Below are 16,777 nucleotides of genomic sequence, written 5' to 3'. Positions count from 1 at the left end.
ACTCCAAGGAGGATGAAAGTGATTTGGAGAGTAGATTGGACCTTAGGTGTTACAAATTCACGTCTGCCGCAGATAACTACTCAGATTCAGTGGTGTCAGTTTCTCCCTTAAGCGGACTGGTCACCTGCTTCTTACAGACTTTGACTCCCATTGTCCTGTATCTGCTATCAGTAGCGGGACCCAAAGCGTAACAATGAAACTCCCTCGTGTTTTGGACCGGATCTCCATGTATTATGCACGTGAACTCCTTCAGTTTCTCCGAAGGCGTTGAAATGAAAATCAGGCAGGTACTATAACTGGTGCGCAATCCTCTCCTCCAGTTTATCGCCCGCTCGGTGAAGGCGAAAATTACCACCCATCTCCTCTGTATTTTGTCCAATCACCCGAGACAGCAGTATTCTTCCTTTACAGCCTTCTGTTGGACTGACCTTTTGTTGTCTGTAATGCTTTTTTTTAAAAAAATCTCTCCCCCGACCCACAGAGATCAAAAGAGTTTGTCAGCACCAAGGTGCTAGATTTCTTTATGAACATAGCTAATGAATTGCCTATTTGATCTCTGTAAGAAGTCACTTCCCATTTTATATAATAACCATTCACTTGCCTATGAAATCACTGCTCTACATTGAACTATCCTGAAAAGCTAATACTTTTTAGGCAGCTTTTACTCAGAACACATTTTAACATCAATTATGTCCTACTCCTTACTATGAGGAAATAACCAAAGAATCCCAAATTGTGACAATTGGATATATCATCATCATCAAGAATACTAATTGGTTTTGGATTATGCACAGTCTGGGTTCAAGAGGTGAATTTTCCCCCACAGTGTATAAAAAAGGTTCAGAATATTCCGTCACGGGACAGATATGACTGTAGAACACAGAAGTAGCGAATAGGCACAAGCTTCTAGAAAGATTCCCATTGTTCTACCAGCATTTCCAGCCACCTTTACCTCGTTTGGTTACTCAGATGTACATCAGAAGCAGTTATTGTATTAGAGAGCTGATCTTGCAACCATTATGGAGTGAATGTAGGTGGGCAACATCACAATCCAACAGCTTTAAGCACTATAGATATACACCACTGTTTTTCCACTGGTCAGTTCTGTCTGTCCCCCAGCAGTTATTTGATCATTTATCTTCCTGAAGGGGAGTTAGCTTCTCTGAATAATAGCATTCTCTGAATGCTAATAATGCCATCATTTTTTAAATTGACAAACAAGTGATTGATGAAAAAAAAAGTTAAACCAAACATGCTTCTCAGAGGGATCCCTGCATAGGTGTTGCAATAATACCTGATGTTTGGGTTCTCTGAGGAAATCACGAGGTAGATTTTCAACTTGCCACCTGGGCGTAAAATTCGGGTTGCTGATCAGCTGCCCATTTTCATTTCGATTGAAATGAAAATCTACCCTCACAGCTCCAATTCAGCGGTTCACCAGATGAAACACAAGGAACCAGCTCTTTGCTAAGGCTGGGATGTCATATCCAAAGGCTCTAGAAATATTGCAATTATAAATGACAGTAAATACTGTATATATTCTGAAAATTCTTCTTGATTCAAGCCACTCTAAGTTCAATACAATTTTCTCTACACAAAATTAATCTTTTATTTTCTTCCAACTTGTGTTTTATCTTGTTTGTCAATATTGTTTCATTGTATTTGATCAGTTTTGCTTCTTAAGTTGTATGCCCAGATTTTAATTTTATTTTACCCACTTACACTTTTCAATTTACCGTGTAAAATGTTTAATATTTGTTAAAGTACTCATTCGTCCCTAATCTTTGAGTTAGCTGATCTCAATTGCGATAGCAATGAGGGAATTTCAAGTGTTCCTGCATCAAGAAAGGAAAAAATAGCCAAGATTCCAGCTCTTGATTGCCGTGCAGGGATTTCATGCCAATTGCACATGTAGTCATCAGATAAAGCACTGGAAAAATGGGAGAAAAATTGAGATTTGGTGGGGGGGGGGGGGGGGGGGGGAGGGGGGGGGGAGGTGGTGGAGGGAAACTCATACCTTCACTGAAGCACCTCTCAACCATGGAACCCACCTCTTGCTCCCTTGACCCCATTCCCACTAAACTTCAGACTACTATACTTCTATTTCTAGCCCCCATTCTGGCTGACAATTATAAGTGTTCCCCTTCCCCTTTCAGAACTGCCATCATCACCCCCGTCCTCAAAAAAAATTCACCCTGGACCCACTATCCTTGCAAACTATCGCCCAATCTCCAACCTCACTTTCCTCTCCAAAATCCTTGAATGTGTTTTTGCCTCCCGAATCTATGTCCATCTCTCCTGTAACTCCCTATTTGGATTTCTCCAATCAGGTTTCCACCCCTTGCACAGCACTAAAACGGCCTGAACCAAAGTCATGAACAACATTTTCTGTGACTATGACCATGGTCCATGGTGCACTATTCCTCCTGGATCTCTCTGGTCAATATGCGCAACTACATCATTTTCCTCCAACGTCTGTACTAACATGAGAACATAAGAAATAGGAGCAGGAGCGGGCCATACAGCCCCTCGAGCCTGCTCCACCATTCAATAAGATCATGGCTGATCTTCAACCTCACCTCCACTTTCCTGCCTGATCCCCATATCCCTTGATACCCCTAGAGTCCAAAAATCTATCAATCTCAGCCTTGAATATACTCAGCGACTGAGCATCCACAATCCTCTGGGGTAGAGAATTCCAAAGATTCGCAACCCTCTGACTGAAGAAATTCCTACTCATCTCAGCCTTAAATGGCTGACCCCTTATCTTGAGACTATGCCCCCTAGTTGTAGAGTCTCCAGCCAGGGGAAACAACCGCTCAGCATCTACCTTGTCAAGCCCCCTCAGAATCTTGTCCGTTTCAATGAGATCACCTCTCATTCTTCTAAACTCCAGAGAATATAGGCCCCTTCTACTCAATACTCTGGTGTCCAGCTCGGTGGGACTGACCTTGCTTGGTCTAATCTTACCTAACCGATTGTGTCCAGAGCATCTCCATTAATGACTTCTCTTATTGCCCTTGCACCATTACTTTGGGAATCCCCCAATCTATCTATGACCCAGTCTTCTTACTCTTTTACATGCTGTCCCTTGGCATCATCATCCACAGACATGAGGACAGCTTCCCCATGCACGTTTACAACACTCATTTCAACACTATTGCCTTCAGCCCCCGTTAAAAACTCTACCCCTGCCAACAACTCAATCCCCCTCCCCGACCACTATCTCAGGATTTTTTATACCGACCTCCACTCCTTGCTCAAAGAACAATACAGTCTTTCCAGGATTTCTCTCTTTTAAACTATCTTTTCGCTACTGTTCATGCTTTTTGTGCTCTATCTCAGATATGCATGAAAGAAAGAGATGCAACCATCCCCAACCTCAGCACATTACAAAATAAACACAAACATTTCAACTTCCTTTTATTTATACTTCAAAACTTTCCAGTTCACACATTCTAATTATGTCAGAAGATAATATTAAACATTCTCCCTTAGTTATTACATTGGCAGCATGATTTTGTTGTTTGAGCAAGGAGTGGAGGTCTTTATAAAAAGTCTTGAGATAGTGGTTGGGGAGGAGGATTGAGTGGTTGGCAGGGGTAGAGTTTTTAAAACGGGGGCCCAAAGGCAATAGTTTTGGTCTTCCAAACATTTACTAGAATGGTTCCAGGATGAAGGACTTCAGTTACGTGGATAGACTGGAGAAGCTGGGATTGTTCTCCTTGGAACAGAGAAGGTTGAGAGGAGATTTGATAGAGATATTCAAAATCATGAAGGGTCTAGACAGAGTAGATAGAGAGAAACTGTTCCCATTGGCGGAAGGGTCAAGAACCAGAGGAGATAGATTTAAGGTGATTGACAAAAGAACCAAAGGCGACATGAGGAAAACACTTTTTAAAAAAAAAATACAGCAAGTGGTTAGGATCTGGAATGCACTGCCTGAGATTCAATCATGGCTTTCAAAAGGGAATAAATTTGCAGGGTTACAGGGAAAGGACGGGGGAGTGGGACTAGCTGGATGGCTCTTGCAGAGAGCCGGCACGGACTCGACAGGCTGAATGGCTTCCTTCCATGCTGTAACCATTCTATAATTTGCAAGTGCTATTACACAAATAGTTTAATTTCTTTAATGCACTGCTACCCAATGTGCAGCCTTGATTTATGAGCACAATTTGCTGTTTTTATCTGAATGTTGAATTTATCTGTCACATGTTAACCCACTTATTTTAAAATCTAGGCTAACGCGGTCTTAAAATCATGCCGATCGGAAAGTCAAGGCTGTTAGGTTAGTTAGCTGCTATGCAGTTCTTGCTCTGCACTTAACGTGTCCCAGAATTTATTACACCGCATTTCTGTTTTCTTAATTCAAGGTTATTGAAAGGAACAATATCACGTTCTGAGGGGTTTCTGCCACTTCTGAGCTAACTTTTGCTTACAATGCATGAATAGGCAGTACATGAAACTGCACAAATTATTTTTTTTTAAAATATCATCCACAAAGGAGATACATGTATTCTGACAAGAGTAAATGAGGTCAGCCTGCATCATGTGATAGGATTTTATAAAGGTTATTTTTTCCAATATGATACCAAGTTAGTCACTATACTAGATTCTAAATCAAGCCAAAGTTCAATGTATCTACCAGCAATTATCCACAAACAATATGTGCATTCAAAAAGCAGCCAATTTACAAGTATAAAAATAGTACAATAGCTAACAGAAAAACATTCAAGATCTGTTTAATAGTTTACTTCTGGACAGTTGAGTGACCAGAAGCAAAAAGTTTTTAATACTACCGAAGACTATTGTTTAAATCAATTGAGGAAGTGGTTGCAATTTAAGTTTCACAAACATATAAACACGTGAGGGAGAAAGGAATAGAAGGATATGTTGATGGGGTTAGATGAAGAAGGATGGGAGAAGGCTCATATGGAGCATAAACACTGGCATGGACCTGTTGGGCTGAATGGTCGGTTTCTGTGCCTGTGCTGTACATTCTATGCAATATTGAATGAGCTCACATCTTTGAGACTTCATACAATTAATTCCCAGTGCTAGCTCGGTCTTTGGGATGAACACCAAGTAGAGTCCAAGCACTGCCTAATGAGGGGGGGATAAAAAAAGATGAAAAATCATAGGGCAAGTCACCCACCTCAAATTTCATTCATCTTCTCACACTGGTAGCAAAGCAACACAAAGTCCTGGGAGGGAGTTCTGTGCCAGAACTCTCACCCTATGGATGGTGTATGGGGCAGGGGGTGTTGTTAAAAAAAGGAACTTCTCCAAAGAAAAAGCTAACTAAAATGATGATTGTAAGTGGCTATAAAGGACTGCACAGCTAAATCAGGAGTTTTCTTAATTATGGGAGTGAATTGGTGCTGGGAGCACATTTATGCCTCAATCTATCTGGGTCCTGAACATGAATCTTAAAAGACTATAGAAAAGTGGCTCGAAAGTTTATGATCTAGTTCGTACTATTTATATGGAGTGGTTCGTCCACAAAATTACCAAGTCCACATTTTGGTGGGAGCCTTCATATTCCACGAAGTGCTACTCTTTTGTTCCTAATGAGACCAGCAGATACAGTTAAACTTCTAGTTGAAAGCTTGACGTCTTACTCAGACAGTAAAAGCAGTCATTTTTAAATTCACAAAAGTTTGAAGTTTTTGGTTTTATTAACTTTTGAAAAAGAAGAACTTGCATTTATATAGCGCCTTTCATGACCTCAGGACATCTCAAAGTGCTTTACAATGAAGCCAATGAACTACTTTTGAAGTGTAATCATTGTTGTAATGTAGGATTATATAGTTCAATACTAACCTGCAGCTTTCCTATAGAATTCAATTCATTCATTTTTATCTCAAAAGTTTAAATTACTTTCAAAATAAAAGCATTAAAACTAGAATCCTCCAGATGACATTGTCTCACAGACACTGTTTTCTGGAGTTAGCACACAAGTATCCAAGTGCAAAGCATAGGTGTAGAATTCATTTAGTTCAGGATTCACACAATCCCTAACAACTAACTCACTGCCTCCATGCAGAATAACATCTCTCCTCCATTTCTAATGTTGGAAATGTCTCCTCTTATCAGGAATTTGTCCTGTTTAGATCCAGCCTGACTTTCTTCAATTCTTCCAGTCCAATGGTAGATGCTCCCTCAGCCAGTTCCACTGCCACATCTATGCTGGCCTTACTTAGAGGACACCAACAGTCTCTTATTGAATGACCTGTGACTATAGACTTCCAAAGTGACTGATAAAGTTCTACACAGAATGCTGTTTCTTAATTATCATAAAACAGTGAAAATTCTAGATAAAGCTCAGAAATAAATAAGAAATTGGCTAAAGGGTAGGAAATAATAGGTATTGATTCAGGGAATAATGTTAAAAAAAGAGTGTTTGAGACTCATATGGTTTCTAATTTACATTAACAACTTGGACTAAGAAACTCAATGAAAGCTGGTCAAATTTACAGATGATACCAACTGGATGTCGTCAAATGTGAAGGGACAGCCAAGGAATTACAAAACTAGTTAGATACAATATATGTGGGTGGATTAGTGACAGATGAAATGTAACATGGATAAGTGTAAATTATTGCACTTAGGAACACACACGCCATGAATTGTAGCAAAATAGCCCAAGGTTGAAATAAGAGTGTTAGTAGATTCGGCACATATCTGAGCACTCTGGAACAACAATCAAAGCAAAGAGAATGCTGAACTATAGACCAAAACAATACAGTACAAGTCAGAGAATGTATGTCAAAACTGTACAGCACGCCAATCACACCACATTTGAGTTTTGGTCACTGAACTTCAAGCTCTGGAGGTGGTACAGCAAAGAGCCATGAGACGGATATTTAAAATCAGAGGACAGAGTTATGAGAGAGTTACAAGCCTTTAAAAGGAAGTTACTATGAGGGAGGCATAAAAAAGGTATAGAAAAGGTAAATTCAGAATACTAGTTTAAGTTAATTCATGATAGTAGGACACTAAAGCACAAGTTCAAACTAGCAAAAGACAAATTTAGGACCTACTCAAGGAATTTTTTAGATAAAGATTGATAAACACAAAATATGCAGATGCTGTGATGGGAGGTTCTTTCTGGATGGAAGAGCTAAGGTGTGTGAAATGGCAATCCTCATTGATATCTATTGTGTAATATACAATAGGCCAGGCCATTTACTTTCTAATTAAAGGCTTGCTTAAGACTGGCTGCTTAGTCATCAGTTACACGATCCCCAAACTTCCTGCCTCATTCCCTGTTTCCCCTTTTTAATTCAATTTGGCTTTTTCAATTTTCAAAACCATTCATTAAAACTGTAAAAATACTTCAAGATTGCAACAGCTCACTAGAAACAAAAATAATTTAAGGAACTCAGTTAGAGACAAACAAGAATTCCTGGTGTGGGAAATGAAAAGAAATCAAACTGATGCAGTGGAATGCTCTTTTGAGGTTGGGGTTCAAGGTGGGTTGTTAGGATAAAGTAGAGGGTGCTTTACTCTATATCTGACTTTGTGATACCTGAACTTGGTGGCAAAATGGAAATCTGTTTCATTCCTTAACAGATACCTTTATCTCAATGTTCAGCAAACAGCCATGGAGAGGGATATTTAAAATCAGAGGACAGAGTTATAAGACTAGAAAACTAGGGCTCTGCAGCCCTTAAAGGAAGTGATATTTAAAACAAAAAATATACATTTATAGAAAAAGCTGATTTGGAAGAGAAAAGTGAACACTGTATAAAAAACTATATATACACACACTCAAAATGGGATCTTGACAATCACTTTATATTTTGATTCCTGTGCAGTCAGAAGGCCATAAGATAATTATAAATGAGGAGGGCCATTCATCACCATCTCAGTTTGTTTATTCAGAAAGATCTTAAAAGATCCCCTTCTGTAACATCGAATTGTTTCTTAAATGATTCCAGGGTTTTAACCTCTGTTGCTCCATCCAGGTGTCCATTCCATGTATTGATGACTTTTTCCTTGAAGAACTTCCTTATATTAGTCCTAAATTTGTTTTTTTCCATTTGAACCTGTGTTCTATGTCCTAATCCTGCAATTTAGCTTAAAATAATTTTCCAGATTAACCTTGGTCTATACTGTTTACAATCTTACATACCTTGATAAAAATTACCTCAGACAACTCCTTTCAAAGCTGAAAAGCCCAAGTTTCCCAACACCAGAGATCAACCTTATGGCCCTTCTCTGCACTGCCTTTAGCACTTGAATGTCTCCCTTGTGACTCAGTGATCAGATCTGGAGCAGTATTCAAAATGTAGTCTGAAAAGAGCACTGTACAGTTTGAGCACAAGTTCCTCAGATTTGTACTCCATTCTTTTGGCTTCAAAGTTCATCATTCTATTGGCTTTGATGATCGTTGCTCTGCATTGATTGGACATGTTGAGCATCAAGTCTAAGGCACCCAGGGTTCTTTCAATTTCACCCATAGCCATTTCAAAAACCATTCACAAAACGTATGTGCCACCTATCTTTCCTTCCTATATGCTGTGCTTTATGCTTACTCGCATTAAATGTCATCTTCCATTGTTTTGCCCACTTACATATTTTGCAAAATCATTTTGTAATTTCTGAGATACTTCCTCCAAATCCATTGCCCCTCCTAGTTTGGGATCAGCTCAGTCTAGCTGGAGAATATAAACGTCACCTGGAAATGGGCCAACATTTTCATTTACTTGCATCTAGATTTTAATGGGCCAAGACCATAGAGAGAGAATATTTAATGGTTTTACCAATTTAAAAATGTTAAGCTGAGATGTGCACAGGTGGTTTCTTTTTTAATAATGAAAGGACTGAATGATAGACAAATGACATTCCAGATCCGGATTATGTTTTATATTAGTTTCACGCTGACAAGAAAAACATGCACCAAGCTTCTTATTGCTATTTACTCATATTTTCATTTTCTCTTTCCTATCTTAAACTTTTTGTAATTAAAAAATATACTAAACAGCTCTCAATGGCCTGCCATTTCAAATCCATTATATTTCCAGTTTCTATTTTCAATGTTTATTTGTAGCCAAATTTGAACCTTTGTTTTTTTTTTAAAAAAAGCAAAATCATTCTTTTTAAATTTAAGTATTGTTGCTTTTAAAAATTGGGATAAATTATAGGGTTTGAAATGACATGGAGTTGCAGCCTGCACGTCTGCTTGTGTCTAAAATGTTAAAATAATGATGATATTGCAAAGGCTATTGACTAAATATTCAACAAATAGGTTGCTCACTAAGGCCCATGGAGCCCACACATCAGCACTCAAATATACAGCAAGCTGAAAATCTATCAAAAAGGAGCACAGAATTTTATCTGAAAAAGGCTCATTCTCATAGCCACCAATAGTAGTATTTTCTGATGTTGATTTCATTAAAAAGTTTTAAAAACTTGCCCCAATGTTTTATTGGTGATTTTCAGTTTAAACTGGAATTTGATTACAAAATCATTGCATCAAGTATATAAAACATACATTATATCAAAGAGACTGTACCTATTCTTTCTTTGGTTTAATACATGGTTAATTTTACATACATGAACATACAAAGAAGGACAAGACTAACTGATCAATCAAGCCTGTGCCATTGCACATGTTGCAATATACTCACACCATTAAACCCACCACTCCCTGGGCCATGCATATTCCCAGGACAGGCAAAACAATAGGATAAAAATCTTAGATCAATTTATGATGTGGCGATGCCAGTGATGGACTGGGGTTGACAATTGTAAACAATTTTACAACACCAAGTTATAGTCCAGCAATTTTATTTTAAATTCACAAGCTTTCGGAGGCTACCTCCTTCCTCAGGTGAACGATGTGGAAGAGAATCATCCTGAAAATTCCTGCCAAACCCCTGTAGGTGATCAAACAAGGTCCAGGAGACCAGTGACTGGTACTCATAACGACCATAAATGAGGTCTCTTCAGTACACTGTAAAATTGCTATTCATTCCTGACCATTTAAGAGTCTTGTCCACCAGTGCCAGATACAGGTCTTGATTCACTGTGACCTGCTTCAGTAAACCACTGAGGGAAATAAAAATGCAGCTTTCGCGTAGATGATTGCAGGTTCTGTTATTTATAGAGTGATGGAATCGGGTTGGTGCAGGGGGGACATAAAAAAGGTAGCCAGGGCCTCTTTTCCCTCCCAATTAAAGATCTCTGATCAGGTGAGGAAGGAAATGCAGTGTTTCTGTATAAAAAAAGTTCATATGTTTGAGAATTATTTTACCAAAAGTCCATTATTTTTCTAATATATTCACTCAAACATTACTGAATTGCCAATTAAATCTAGGAACCAAACTGAAGAAAAACGTATTTTATAGGATATCTTACAGTACTATAGGTTACGCAAAATACTACAAGTATAAATGTTTTCTAATGACATTTAGAAATTTACAAACTTACAAACAAATTTAAATAAACACTTCACTGCCTTAACTAAAACTGTATTTCCCGGAACACAAAAATGCAACATGCACTGTAATGTAATGTAATGTGCAGGAAAATCTTCAGCTTTTACTACATATTTTCAGGATTTTCACATTCTATCTACATAGGATTTACACATATTAAAATCAATTTTGTGTGAATGGAAACTAAGTTGATCAACTTGAGCCATGACCACAAACAAGGTACTGGAGAGAGATCTTGGACTGTGGATCAGAGTAAAGGATTGGAATGTAGTCGATAATAGGATCTGAGTAGAGTCAAAGCCAAGCCCAAATTGATAAGGCAGTATTGTATTACTAAGGCAAGTCTAGGGATCAGCGAGTGAAGCTGAAAGGGGTAGGAAGGATTTTAAGAAAGAACCTTTAAAGTAATTGCAAAGAGCAAGCGCAAAGAACATCTGTCCTGTATCGTTCTGTGCAATGCATTTTCAGAGGTATAACTAATTTGATACATTACCAAATGCAATCAATTTAGAACAGCAAGATAATGACAAGGTATGCGCAGTTAGCATTTTCAAATTACAATTTTTTTTAAAAAATGACTTGTTCCTGAAATGAACACAGACATTTCCATTTAAAGCTCTGTTCTGTAAACTTTTACAACCTGCGATGTTTAAACCTTATTCCTTTTATGGTGCTCAATTGAAATAAACATTTCATTCCTTTACCATTTGTCAAACCCTGTTCCATTTTTGGAATGTTTTGTTCATCAGTTCATAGTTGGTTAATGGCTTTTTGATTGTTCTATGGCTGAATGGGACAGAGCTCAATTTGAATGCAGTTTGTTTGAGTGCATTTGTGTCCAAAAGCCCCTTTATACTGCTGTCTGTTTGGAGAATGTTCCTCCTCTTTACTATACATGGACTATTTGCATGTCTAACTAGGTGGAAAACCTCTGGTTGAACCTACTGGATTTTGAAAGTTTTGTTCTGCTGACATGCACACATTAATTTTTAACCATTTGAGTAACAAATGGCCTTTGTAGCTTTTTTTAAAAAAAAGCACCTCTTCTATCTAATAACTTTCTGTACATTTTTCTGATGAATGTTACTAAGCAGAATTAGAGACATACACAAAAACAGATCTTTGTTTATGGAATATTGTGATTCATCTAAACAAAAACAACTGGGTGAATTTGTAATCTTTTGGTGCCAAAATGTTCCCACAGCCCTCAAATGAATTTAAAGCTTTTTAAAAGATAGTAGCAACTTGTTTTGTGGTAGAAAATGAACTAAGTTGCACAAAGTAAAGCCAAGAACATGAAAGCACAGAACAAAATGTCAGCTGTTGTATATCATCTTAATAATTGGAACTTATATTTAAAATCACTGCATTCTGTTTTGGTAAAAAAATGCCACCATGTCCCTCAAATGAAGAACTGAATTCTATTTATTTTTAGTGCCTTGGTGTGGGTGTATTTAATGTGTCATTGCACTAAAACTACTGTCATTTGGTGGCATAATGAACCATTTCATGCTGCCACATAATTATAAGAGAGGTACCTAAAATGTGCTTCCAGCATGCTTTTGCATCAGAATCTTGTCAGGGCATGAGATAGAAATTACTTCACGGAGCGCACAATAAAATTGCAGAGACCGCTTCCACTCATTGAGGATCATAATATGGTTTCAAAAGGGCACTAAAGTTCTGAACACCTCAGCACAGTCTAAGTATGCATATTTGTGCTTTAAAAATGAACACATTGCTTATAACGCTTTTGGTCTGCTTGGAGGCAGTGTATTTTACCTAATGGTCAACACAGTAGGTATATTACCTTAAACTTAGTAAAGTGTCACTGATGGCTCTTCAGATGCTGCAGTCACACTACCTCTTCAGTGGCACATTACAGATTTAATACAACAGAGCAAACAAGCATGGAATAGAACATCAACCAATATGTGAATCGCAAGCAAACACAATTCCATTACGAAATATGGAGCAAGCACATTTTTCTCAAAATGGATGAAGCAAATTTGTGCCACAGGTACAAAGCCACAGGCTTTACACCAAGTAAAGTCACTGCAATTTAGTTTGCTTTCCTTAATCCAAAGAAGCTGTAGAAAATGATGGTCTGCACAACTCCAAATTCATACTGTTTCACTGGACCAAGATTAATAAATCTAGTAACAAAACAGTATCAATGGGAGCTGCACTGCACTGCGCTGACTGACTAGTTTATGCATTCAGATGCTCATCCATGGTCCCTACAATGCTCTTGCATATGCAAGTTTCAAATGGTCTCTCAGGCACCTGTGTGCAAAGCAAGTGAACTTTTAGCATTTATAAAATCAGCCTGGTGTTTTTTTTTCCTGCAGATTAGTAATAATTTTCAGCTTGTGGTCCCACTCAGTAGCTGTTGTATAGTCCGATTTTTGAACACAAAACAATCTTCCAATGCTGCATATCATCACATCTAGAAATGCACGTCTTCATATTTATATCATAGTACCTGTTAGCACTGTCATGCATAACCATTATCCAAGACCATTCTCTCATTTCAAAATCAGCGCAAGATAAATGACAATGTTACCGTAAAGTAATTTGCACAACAGTTGATAAAAATGATATTTTTTGCTGTACATTACAGCAGTAATACCTTTATAATCCATTTTTGGTAGCAAATTTCTGCATTAATAGGCAATGCTATGCAGAGTTTTGGGACTGGGTACTAATCATTGGTTTTGGACTAAGTTCAGGTAGGTCCTCTGCATTATGACTGAGGTAACTAAACACTGTACATTGCTGGCAATACTTCCTATCTATGTATTACAAAAAGTACAGTGTTTACCTAATGTAATCAATGAACTCCATTATAACACTTAATGCCCTCAACATACTTAACAGTTCCATCTGAATCCAACTCATTTTTACCTATTACTATAATAACAAACCAGCTGCAATAATAACTAAATCAATATATCAATATCCAATTAGCATATTAAAGAATCAACAATCCTAACCCAGATATTAATTCAATTAGAAATATTAATTATATGTTCAATAGATATCATATCTTGTATTCTTAATGAAATAATAGTAATAAAGGTAAGGACTAATCTTATCCTCCAGTATATTTCTGTAAAATACTGTACAGTGCTGATGATACTTCTGGTATGTTTTACAATGTTATTGAAAGAAATCCTCTGCATTTAAAAATATATAAATTCACTGTTTTAAATTAATTTCAAGGAGATGAGCCTTTTGTTAAGGTTTGCCATCTTTTTGATATTCCTGAGGCTCAGTGTAGAAATGACATTTTATTACTTTGTCGGAGGTCCCAGCACTCCTTACTTCTCATCTCCATTAATAGTGGAAAGTGACTTCCATTGAAGGTACTGGGTTCTGGGAAGCAGAAGCCAAGATTAAGTGAACGAAAGGATTTCATTTCGTTCACCTGAGGAAGGAGGAAGCCTCCGAAAGCTTGTGAATTTAAAATAAAATTGCTGGACTATAACTTGGTGTTGTAAAATTGTTTACAATTGTCAACCCCAGTCCATCACTGGCATCTCCACACCAAGATTAAGTGACAGCTTTCCAAACCTAGGCTTGGAAACAGTGAAAAGACAACAGCCCAGATTGGGAGTTCAGCTACCTCACAATGAATTACATAAGGATGTGGGTTTTTTAAAAAAGATATTCAAGGCTACCATAGGATATTATCCTACAGTGTTTGTTTCAAAATATTTCTTGGGATGGCAGCCCAGTGACAGTATGGTAGAAGATAGTGGTAAATTCCCATTTCAGCTCTATGAAGGTACTTTCCCCAAGAAGGAAGGAAGAATTAGAAAGCAAATGAACCCACAGCACTCTCATGCACTTCCTAATTGGGAGTTACAGAGCAGCATTGGCAGAGGCTTGTAAACAAAATACCAGTTTGTCCTTGTAGTTAATTTCCCTCCAAATGAATTCTCATTCAAATTCCTTTTCATCGCTGGCTCTAGATCTAATCCTCCATTCTTGCGGTCCTGCTGAAATTTTCACACTTTGGCCTCTTTCTACCTCAACTGCTTCTCTCCAAATCCTCACACACTGCCCTTTGCCTCCTGTCCCCAGAATTTCTCTAGAATGAGTCTTAAATTCCAAGATTATGAATCTAAAAAAAACTCTGGCAGATCTGATCCTGCCTCCAACGGCTGCCATTTATATATCCCTTTGTAAATTATCCCATTTTAGAAACTGTTTGGCATAATCATAGAAGATACTTTTATTTCACTGGTAAACAGCAGCAGATAGTGTAACATATGATATTTTAATACCTATGTAAAATATAAATGGCATGATTTTGCCTTGCACTATTTTCTTTGCCCATTGAATAATATAGGAGTGAGAGTCCAAGTGAAAGATGAATGCCTTTTCATGCTCCTGTTGTTTGTCAATGGAACTGTAGTGATGTGTTAAATACTATATTGCAAAATATACATTGTAAGTTAGTTTGCTAATCTATTTTCCCTTAAAATGATTTTTAATTCATCTGACTTATAGGATCCCAGTGAAGTACTTTTATAATAGTACACAACTCAGAAGTAGCAATTTGAAAATCACAAAATCAATAATTTCATACATTACACCCATAAGACTGATCTTTGACTTTAAAAATATATATAATTCAATTAATACAAAGTGGTAAAAACAAAAAAAACTCTAATAAAGTTTTTTTTAAAAAGGTATATTTTTGAATTTTCTAGTGTTGATACATGTTCTGAAGCACAAGGATGATGTTCAGTCACAGCCGTTTACTGACAGATGGTGCTCATGTCAGAATGCCTGTGCCAAGTCCACAACAGCAGATCCATAGATTAGACTGCTAACACTGGCATTTTTGCTTTACTTGCTTAGTATGAATCAATTTTAAATATTGCTGCTTAGTTCTGGAAAATAAAAACGACAGCGCAGCAATGCCGTTGACTGGTGTGTTGTAGACTGAAGTTATGTCACTGGTACCGTCTGGCTCCTCCTTTGCAAAAACCAACATACTGTAGTCATTCCTTCCCCAAACCAGCCACAGAAGTACCGTGTTACTGCACACCACATCTGACATACAACTTCATTAAAGTATGTCATTAAAAGCAACCCCTATAAGGAAAGGCATTTGTTTCACAATTTAATTAATAGCAGTGTTACGTTTAATTCAAAAATCCAACCATTATTGAGTCATTTGACACATTCTAGAAACCTTTTCGTGCAAAGGTTCTGGTGGTCGCTGGTTTGGGGATAAAATAACACCGATAGCTAACCGGGCTGATTTTTTTTTAAAATCTGTGCAGTGCTTAGATACCAAATAGGACAACTGCAATCCCAGCTTAATGGGGTGAAAGCACCATCATCACCCAGAGACCAACGGCAGACGCTACTGTACAGACCAGCCAGCCGCCAGCGATCCCCTGTACCTCTCACTGGAGAGCACAGACCGTAAATCTAAAACACATACTGTACTAAAAATAACACCTTTTGAAAAATCCCGTTCTCCTCTCAGCTCCTGCAAATGAAGGCAAGGACCCGTTTGAAACCCGGTGCTGAATCATTATTGTTTTACTTTTGCTCTGCTACTTCAATGTGAATTAACCGTACGGTTTTGTTTAAATACGGATTAAATCTTACCTCATTTCCAGAAGAATATTCTATGTCTATATACAGCAGGATATATATATATATATATTTCCACCCACAGCACTGGGAGAGCAGGTTGCCACGGTATTGTCAGCAAAGAATATTAAGGGGGAAGCGTCCTCAGTGTTTACACAGCACAGCTGTCAGCTCCCGCCGCTGCCGCGCGCACCCTCAGACTGCCTTCCAAAAAGGATTTCTCTCCTGTAATTATTATTACTGCTATTCACTTAACGTTTCCCCCCCCCCTCAATGTGTTTTTTTTTCCCTCTTGCACTTTTTATTCGGTTGCTCGCTCGCTTTTCTTCCTCCGCCGCCGCTCTTTGCCTATTGCTTTTCCTGACATCTTTGCATTGCCACATCTGCCGTCGCCGGGCTCTGGCGGCTCCTCACGTTCCGCAGCTGCCGAGTTGCCATATTTATTTTTCCCCCCCCCCTCCTCCTCCAATCTGGGACTCGGCTCCACAATGCACTCGGCACACACTTCCGCCTGCAGACAGCCAGAGGTAGACACAGCCCTGAGTAGCAGACAGGGAGGAGGAGGAGGAGGGGGAGCTTTTTTTTTTGCTGCAGATAGGGAAGAGAAGGGGGACATAAACAAATAGCTTTAATGCTGGGAGACAGGAAAGTAAATAGTGCAGTAGTAGGGAGTGGTGGCATTACCTGCTGCAGAAAAAAAACAGCACTTCTTG

The 16,777-nt window shown here is 38.2% G+C and overlaps 1 protein-coding gene across 1 annotated transcript in view; it reads right to left on the bottom strand.

Annotated features, from left to right (window-relative positions):
- The window catches only part of LOC137326565 (ena/VASP-like protein), a 239,954-nt gene extending 223,433 nt beyond the window's left edge, over nt 1–16,521 (bottom strand). The window contains exon 1 of the mRNA XM_067991788.1: nt 16,080–16,521. Coding sequence (XP_067847889.1) covers nt 16,080–16,084 — 5 coding nt within the window. The 5' untranslated portion in view covers nt 16,085–16,521. The remainder of the gene's footprint in view (nt 1–16,079) is intronic.
- Nucleotides 16,522–16,777: the final 256 nt, after the last annotated feature.

This window comes from Heptranchias perlo, chromosome 10, assembly GCF_035084215.1.
Source record: "Heptranchias perlo isolate sHepPer1 chromosome 10, sHepPer1.hap1, whole genome shotgun sequence".
Classification (NCBI taxonomy): Eukaryota; Metazoa; Chordata; class Chondrichthyes; order Hexanchiformes; family Hexanchidae; genus Heptranchias; species Heptranchias perlo.
The sequence above is the reverse complement of the archived record's forward strand: the minus strand, read 5'-3'. Positions and strand labels throughout refer to the sequence as shown.